The sequence below is a fragment of the Gnatocerus cornutus genome, chromosome 8, assembly GCF_029298725.1.
Source record: "Gnatocerus cornutus isolate USDA-ARS CGAHR chromosome 8, icGnaCorn1.1, whole genome shotgun sequence".
In the NCBI taxonomy this organism is placed as follows: domain Eukaryota; kingdom Metazoa; phylum Arthropoda; class Insecta; order Coleoptera; family Tenebrionidae; genus Gnatocerus; species Gnatocerus cornutus.
In genome coordinates, this window is record NC_142240.1 from 1482364 (window position 1) to 1491512 (window position 9149).

The window sequence follows — 9149 nt, forward strand, 5'->3', positions numbered from 1 at the left end:
AATGGCAAAGAAAAAAACACAACCTCATAACCTCACAAAAAATGACATTTCAAGTTCGATTTGCTTAGGCAGCACGTGAAACACATTCAGTGTTGCCAACCTTAGAGCGTGAGTTGGTCGTTTCATCGGTGCCAACCGCAACATTGGCAATTAAGATAACATCGCATCTGTCTGTTCTGCTGGAAAGGGGGCTCTTAACCTCAAAAACGTGTATTTTCATGTTTGTTGCCTTTCGTTTCATTCTTCCATTTCCATTTGCCCTTCTCTTCTCAATACCTGTCTGCTTCACTTCAATGAAGGCTGTTCAAATTCTCATTTTGTTGTTGATATTTAAAGATGTTCAAGTTTTTCTGCTATTTGAAACTACCCAGTTAGGTGTTTTAACCTCACAAAAACGTCGTTTCGAGTTTAAATTGCATAGGCAGCACGTAAAACACCAAATTTGAGCAATGCCAACTGTCACTGCATCGAATTTTTTTTTATGCGATGGGTTTTTGATCCAGAGAACGTAGCGGAAGCTCATTGGCCGAAGCACGACACCAGCGCCACCAACGACGTGCATCGAAATGTCAATGTCAATCGTCGGACGAAAAAAACGGTTTGTTTTTTTTGCAAATCGTGTCCTTTGAAGAGCGAAAATGTGCGCGTGTAAGGTGTCCAGGGGCGCGGCGGATCGTGAAAAGTGTCGAGAATCCCCAAAACCAGTTGCACATGACGTTACAACATCTTCAAGCAGAAAACCGGTGGAAAACGTAAACATATGACAGCAGCGCCAGCGCCACCAGCGCCACTGACATGAAGTTGAAATGTCAATCATCGAAAGACCAAAGGTTTTTTAAAAATCGAGAAAACGGCCCCCGAAGCGCCTAAAGACTCGAAACCTCGCGCATTAGTTGGGGGAAAGGGTCCTCTATCCGAAAATCGAGCCAAAAAACGCCTCGATTTTTTCGGTTCGGAGGAGAAGCGCCCAAAGTGAAAAACTCGGACCTCTCAACTATCGAAGCGAGAGAGCCTGCTCAAGATTTAGTAAGTGTTAATTCGTGTGAATCCAGATGGTGCAGAACTGGGACACTGTTCTGGAAAAACGAAAGCAGCTAAACCAACCAGACGACCATAGGTAACAAGTGGCACACCAACATCTCCTTCACATAACCCGTTCTGTTTGCGAGGAAGGGGTTCTGCGCATATCAATTTTGAATCTATAAGAGTGCCACATTCTTCATTTGTAATAATAAAAACTTGAGAAAAATGTAAAAGGTAGTCAATAGTTTGTCCATCAGGGTTCGTCGTCATCCAGCTACTGATAGTCGCCAAAGTATGGGAGAAATCGTTGTTTTCATCACTTGCCAAAGCAATCGGTCTAATCGCTGGAGTTTCTACAACAGGTTGTGGCAGCTGGATAAGTGCGATATCATTTCCAATCTTGGAATGATCGTAGAATTCATGAATAATAAAATGTGTACTGTTTAAAACGACTTGAGTGACTTCTTCTTCTTCAACATTAAAAGCTCCCAAAATTATTTTAGCATGGATTGCCCTAAAAAGAAGGTATGAAGTACTTTAATTTTTTAAAACATTTCTTACTCGTGAAGACAAGCTGCTTGCGTTAGAACATAGTTTCGGGAAACGAGAACTCCATTGCACCTCCATGCTGCATTTACGTTTGAAAGCACTGAAATATGAGCATGATACGGGAATGAATTAGGAGTTGCTTGTTGACCATCAAAAATTCTGGGAGCAGGTTTAGCAAAAACAGATTTGATAGGATAATTATAAATATTAGAAATGAGCTAAAATTATTGTCATTAAATTAGTACACAAAAATGGTAAGCTGATAGTTACCTGAGGAGAGGCCGAAACCACAGATGTTAGTGCAAGAACGTATATGAAATTCATTTTGATTGTACCAAAAATTGGACGTTTGACGCTTTATATAGTTTTCTAGGATTCTTCAATATAGATTCTGCGACAAGCTCTGGGAAAACCCAAACAAAGTGCAAACGTGATAATTTCATGTTTGTAGACCACTTCTAAATAAATAAATAGTTTGAGTTTATAGTCCAATTAATACCATATTCGCATCTTTTTGAAATCCACTTGACGCTCAACAAAATTTTTATGTTCCTATTGGCTTAATAACATTTTTTTCTATTTCGCGTTCATAATGAAGATATTTCGATACGCGTTTGAGCGTATTTCGGTATCGTAATAGACCAATCCCGTGCCAATATTTCCAGAAACTTATATTTTTTTTAGGTTTGCAGCAGACAAACCGTCAACCTGCCGTCAACGTTGACAATTTAGATTTTGGTTTTGATAAACCATGATAAATCGATCAATACACCATTATTTCTTGTTGTACTTGGCTTAATAATTCATTGGAGAAAAACTCTTTGGATGCCAGAGAACTATCATGATCATGATCAACATCTTCGCTCTCTTAGCTCCCTTGCGCTCCGATAACCTCAAACCGTCACACCTGTCAAACTGACTGAAATTGGATTGGGCTACTTCGAATTTTTTCCCGAACGTTTTGCAAATGCCAACCACCCTAAAATTCCCTAGATTTCGAAATCAAGTTTTTTCGTTTAAAATAAGGCGAAATAGGAAAAATAGCGTATGATACTTGTTCATAATGCATTTTGCCGCACTTACTACTTTACGACACTCCTCGCTGCGCTCGTCGTGCCTTAAAAACGTGCGTGCGGCAAAATGTTCATTATGAAACGCGTTTCATAATATACTATTTCGATAACATTTTTTGTATTATAAGCGAGCGGTGCAGTACAATAACTTCACAATTTGATACGCAATGACTTGCGTAAGTTGCTAATACTGAAAAATCTACTACACAATTACATCTGGAATGTCATTTTATACACATAATATAAAACAACTGTTATAGATTGACATTTAATAATGTTATTAAAAGTCATCGCCTGTCGGATGATTGTTTCCAATTTAATGTCTTTTAAACATTGACGACCAAAGACTTATCGATGGAATTGAATTTTAAATTTTAAATTTGTTTTTTGAAACAATAACACTATAACAAATCATAAAGATTACTATCAGACTAATTCAATTTGTCCTTAAGGTAATATGGTCGACGTAACTGTTTTCCTAGGATTTTAACCCATTAACGCCCGCTACCAGAAATAATTTTTTTTTCATAATTTTACACATGAGGTTTAGTTTAGATACCTGAGTGATCCTACTTACAAATTTTGAAAAAAAAAGTTTGTCTTCTATTTTTTCTAAGCTGTCCTATATATAGGACACTGGGCGGATTCATGTAGAAACGTTCATTAAATAAATAGAAGTAATATATTTTACTGACCAATATAACATGACTCAAAACCTTCTATTCTAGGTTGTATGTTAAATTTATAACAAAAAGGATTTTTTTTCATAAATTTTCCCCTCATCCCGTATGTTAGCTGCAACCCCTAGCGTCTGAATTTCATAGTTTCGCACCAATTCTTCGAAAATCAAAAGCGACGAAAATTTTGTGGGATAAATTATATAAAATTCGTGTATAGATGGTTGTTATCATTATTGTGATAACCGCCCTGGACCATTTTTCATTTTCTAATTAGAATTGAATATTTATCTGGTAATCTGGTAATTGTTCAATCCCTCTCATAAATGGTAAGAATTTTTTTAATACATGATTGGGAGTGTTCAGTTATTTTTTACTACTAACTCTAGCCTTAAAGACTTATTTGGAAAAATTTGAGATTGAAAACTTGCTCATTCCATCAAATCGGTGATCACAAATACCTCTTTTCAACATCTTATGGTTCTAAGTTTAATAAATTTTAAACTTTCGCGACTTATAAGTTTTTTTAAAAAATACTACGAGTGACATTAGACATTTGGAAGTCTTTTTGGTCGACCAGAGTTGATTTTTGCTTTATTTTTATGTTCAAATCTCACCCATGTATGTCAATTTCTAGGTTTCCCAGTATATTATATAGTCAGCCCCCCTCCCCTATAAAGACTATCATCTCCTTTATAGTTAAGAATAAAATTGTTTGCATTGGTAAAGCAATATGCAAAAATTCGACATGAAAAATATGGGCAGACATACTTCTGTAAACTTAACGAATCTGCCCAGTGTCCTATATATAGGACAGCATAATTAACGACCTATTATTACTATGTAAAAAGCAGAAAATATGTACAAAATATGTGGCTTTGTTAAGAATGAACCTTACATGTAATAATCCATAAGTCAAATTTTATATTTAGTTTATCATTTTACAGCAAAAAAATTAAATACGGTGAAGTGACAAATGCACTGAAAACCGAAGTTTTTCGATTATTTTTTGCTAAAATCTGAAACAACCATTTGCTTGAAAAAAAATGTTAATGGAAAGTCAAAAGGCAGTAGTTTATGGTAAAAATTAAAACATACAGAAAAAACAATTCTAAAGTACTTTAAAAAAAATTTAAACTAGCTGTCCTATATATAGGACACTGGGCGGTAATAGGTTAATAACACTTTGCTGAAGTTTATAATAGCGGTGCACTAACAACTTCACAAAAATTATAAATCGATCTACCGTACAGTTTTCGAGAAAATCGAAGTCAAAGTTGTCATAAGAATCCGTGTAACAAGTTAGTTTTAGCTGTTAAAATATTAACGCGTCCTAGAATTATTATGAAAATTACCCAGAATATTGTCTAGATGTTTTTCTTAAAATAATCAAGAAAACCGAAAGTGACACTTTAACATACATAGTTCAATGCGACAACGTTGCTTGGTTGTCGCGAACATATTTTGCAAATTAGAAATAAGTTTCTTTCTCAACTCCGTAATCTGCACAACTTGTTCTCAAATAAACGTCTCTACAGCATTTTTCGGAGAAATTTCAGAATTGTTTTCCAATAACCGGTTTTTTGAACTGCGGCAAGCACTCAAACTTTGATCTTCTCTTGCAAATTTTCGTTTCCGCCACCTGCCTTTAAACGTAACCATATCAGACATCCTAACAATTAACAAATAAAAATTTAAACTGAAAATGTAATTTGTAGGTTATGTTGTCTGTTTGAATTGCTGCCAGTACCACAACTGTCATGAAAGCTCTTCAAAAGTATTCGCAACAAACTTCAGCTCAATTTGCGTCCATTGTACTACCCTAACCGACTTTTATTTGTAATGTAGGAAAAAATCATCTATGTTTAGTAGTTATTGAAACACACGGTACTAGGTACTTGTACAGGTGTCCTAGAACTCATAATCCAGAGAAAAAGGAGAGGTGCCGACAGCAATACAGATGGTAAATTTTAAATATAAAATTGATCATGTTTAATAGTATTGGAGAAAGAATAAAAAATTAACAACCAATCTCAAAAGCTTATTCTAAAGGTGGAGTAAAAGGCCATCCCAATTTTCTAGGTAACGAGAGCGTACTATTTACTTGACCAATGAATGAAAGTATGTGTCCATAGTTACCGATTTTCAAATTTTGTTCAGCTTTGAGATTCCGTTTTTTTGTCTTTATTCAATTATTTTAAGCTAACAAATTTTTGTTTCAAAATTTTGGTTCTGAATTGTTGTCTCCATAAGCCATTTTTCTCTGAGTCACAACTTCTGGGACACCTGTATATTATATGCACAAGTGTCTCGCAAAATGTTACTTTTCCGTACTAGTACGACAATATTATGTCTGATTAACAACAAAGTTAAGTCTTAAATAACCAAGATTTTTATTTTAACTGGTAATTTCTGACACCACGCTAAATATTGAAAACGTATTCTTCGAAGAGCCAGAAACACCAGAAAGACAAGTAGCTTTTGCAAGTTTTTATTCATGCTAACATATTCGAGGAACAACACCAATTGATGCGTCTGCAAAAAAAAACGACCATCATAAAACAAAAAAAAAAGAATTAGAGATGAGGGAACATAATTTTCGATTTTCGGCTAGGCATGAGTTCTGGGACACCTGTATAAATTTTAACAGTTTTACTGTTACGAAAAGAAGGTTTATAATTTGCGCGAATTCAATAATTAATTCCGAGATTTTTGTCGAATGTTGCAAAATTATTCAAACTTTTATCAAATTCATCATCATTTCTATTAGCCAAAAATTTGTTCATGAATAAAGTTTTCGTAATTTGCTTGTAGTTTAAATTTACGTCTGTTTTATCATATTTTTTTTGGAAAAACCCAAACTAGGTAATTAAAAAATGGTTTTGTCACACTTAAGATTAAGTTATTACAATATTCTTAAGTGGATAAAAAATATAATGACATTTATTATCAGCTGAAAGATAGGTAAATTTGCGATTCTAAAAAAATTGTGATTGAGATACATACAGAATCTCCGGAAAGTCGCGCACCACCATGAAACTGTATCATCGGACCATGCCATAGATCACCGAAAAAATTTAAAAAAAAAATCCATGTGTTTAATTTTTCGAGATATGATGGATTAAAGAGGCAAAGTTTGATGCGAAAACTAACGATTTCTGTGCAATAATTTTACGTTCAAATGAATTTGTTACCTAAAGGACCATTTGCCCAAAGGCATGGTGCAAAGAAAATCGAAAAAATCTTGTAAGAAATACCTAAAAATTGAAACAATATTTTTGAATCAACAATCTCGATCAGTGTGACATCGTTCACGTGAAACCATAGTTACATGAGCCGACCTGACTAACGCCAACAATACAACAGCAACATTACTATGGCTTTGAATACTGGAAATTTAAATTATAGGGGGGTGCAGTTCTGCAATGTTGCCATTTTCCTAATTTTCTTTTGCTCCTCCTACGAAAACAGAGAGTCTGGAATTTTTTTTAACATTTTTTTGGTACTTTAGGGGACACCCAATTACCCCTTTTCAAGGTGGTGCGTCACTTTCCGGACAGCCTGCAATGGTAAAAATAAAAAACAGAGTAGAGAATATTGTCATAAGCATGAATTCAAGCGTTCAAAAAAAACTCACTTTATTGTTGTTTTTGATGTGAAATTGCTCCATTTTGCTAAAAATAATTCTGTTGCAATTCGTCTTCATGCAATTTTTACATAGACCGTTACATTAATTTCTTGTCACTAATGACATTCTCTAAAAGCTTACACATAAACAATTCTAAATCGCATTATTTCTTTATGTTATCTGCTTTTACTTTTATTAGAGATATGCTGCAACTTTTTTGTGGTAAGACTTTTATTTTTGAATTCTTCTTTTTGAAAAGTGGTATTTTTGAACCGTACTATTTAATACAATTTGCGTTTTTTTAATTGTCATCCTATTGTAACCCAGTGGAAATCACTCCACTCCAAATCCGACTTTTTTTGGTTTGTATTTATACTTTTCTTTTTAATTTTTCATACTGTTGATTTTATTCGACTAATCTGTAGCTTATCCCCGCTATAAATGACCATGTCAAAATTGTTTAATTTTAATTTTAGATTGTCACCATAGTTAATATTTATTTATGATACAAGTGAATTATTTTAGATATTATTAGTACAACGATAAGTGTATTTTGCTATATACAATTGATATTTTCATTGTCATTTTATTTTCGAAATAACATTATTTTGCACTTAACAAGGAAAAGGCCTGACACTCTAAATCGTGTGATAATTGTTGCAAAAATAGGTAGGTATTATCTACGATTATGCAAAAAGTAGGCGATTCGGACCAGATGTTGGTTCAAAAAGTAACCATTTAGTAAACTTTGATTATTACTCAAATTTTGACATTTGATGGCATGATATCTCTTTTTTTTAATTGTAAATTAAGAATAATCGTAAATAAAATATTGTCAGATTTAAAAAATCTCTCTGCACTCAAAATAATAAAAACGAATTTATTGCTAATTTTCATGAAATTTAATAGCATATTGCAAAAAAAAAAATCAAACTTGAAATAAAGTTGTAGCAGTTTGTTTTAGACTTGCAACTGCAAACTGCACCATTTTTATTAAAAATCATTATAATTAATTAGTTTTATTTAAGTTTTTATTTGATTACACTTAATTTAAATTGAACATTTGTTAAAATGTAATCTATAAACATAGAGTATCGGTTTTGCACTTTGATTGGGTTTTTCCGAGAGCTGTTTACAGAAATCAAATTGAAGTGTTTGAGTAGACTATATAAAACGTCCAAGATTAAAATTTTTAGTACAGCCATGAAGCTCACTTTTGTTCTGGCCCTGGTATCTGTGGTTTCGACCGCACCCCAGGTGAGAATCAATTTACCAATGTTACGCATTGGTTTAATCGAAAACTTTTTAGATTTATAAACAACCTGTTAATCCTGTTTTATCTAAACCCGCTCCAAGAATATTTGGTGGTAACCAAATTACGCCCCATTCCTTACCATACCAAGTTTATATTCTAGTGCCTTTAAACGGAACTTCATCGGTATGTACTGGCGCCCTCATTTCCTTAAACTATGTTCTAACACAGGCAGCTTGTCTTGAGAGGTAAGAATTTTTGCAAAAAAAAAATAATAAAATAAAACTTTTTTTTAGTACGACAACAGTTAAAATATACGTGGGTGCTGATAACATTAAAGAGCCAGTAGCTGGTGAATTTATTTTAGATTGTACGCAATTTATTATACATCCAGAATACGACCATTCAGGATTGTTGAATGATATTGCACTAGTCAGGCTTCCTCAAACTCTTAAAGAATCTGCATTTATTAGACCTATTTTTTTGCCATTTGATGCCGACGGTGGTTTTGTTGGTAATGTGGCTACAATCAGTAATTGGGTTGTAGCGGGGTCTAGTGGAACTAGCGTTTCTCTCCATATATTTGCCACTCAAGTTGTTGTTATGGATAATTCTCAATGTGAGGAGACTTATGGTTCTTTGGATCCAAGTTTCATCTGCACAAAATCTTTTTTTCAAACGCTGGGTGGTCTATGTGATGGAGATGTTGGTGTACCACTTGTTACCGATGGCGTTTTAATTGGATTAACTGCCTTCATTCACCCACAATGTCCTAATTCTGCACCATCTGGATTTACACGAATTACTAGTTTTGTGCCTTGGATATTAGCAAACTCAGATGCTCTTGTAGGATAAAACTATTCAAATAAAAATGAAAATACAAGGTGGTGGGAATATACCTATGTGTATTTTGGATTTTTAATAAAATTTGCTAAATAACGTTGTTA

The 9149-nt window shown here is 33.8% G+C and overlaps 2 protein-coding genes across 2 annotated transcripts; one reads left to right on the forward strand and one right to left on the reverse strand.

Annotated features, from left to right (window-relative positions):
- Positions 1 to 1023: 1023 nt before the first annotated feature.
- On the reverse strand, positions 1024 to 1942 carry LOC148169339 (brachyurin-like). The gene is made up of 3 exons (XM_088044155.1): positions 1843 to 1942; positions 1585 to 1790; positions 1024 to 1537 (listed from the first exon to the last, which is right to left on the reverse strand). The coding sequence occupies exons 1-3, from the start codon at positions 1894 to 1896 to the stop codon at positions 1024 to 1026; spliced, it is 774 nt and encodes a 257-aa protein (XP_087900281.1). The 5' UTR covers positions 1897 to 1942.
- Positions 1943 to 7731: 5789 nt separating this feature from the next.
- Positions 7732 to 9149, forward strand: LOC148169340 (brachyurin-like). Its single transcript, XM_088044156.1, has 4 exons — positions 7732 to 7858; positions 8041 to 8207; positions 8260 to 8450; positions 8499 to 9149. The coding sequence occupies exons 1-4, from the start codon at positions 7732 to 7734 to the stop codon at positions 9055 to 9057; spliced, it is 1044 nt and encodes a 347-aa protein (XP_087900282.1). The 3' UTR covers positions 9058 to 9149.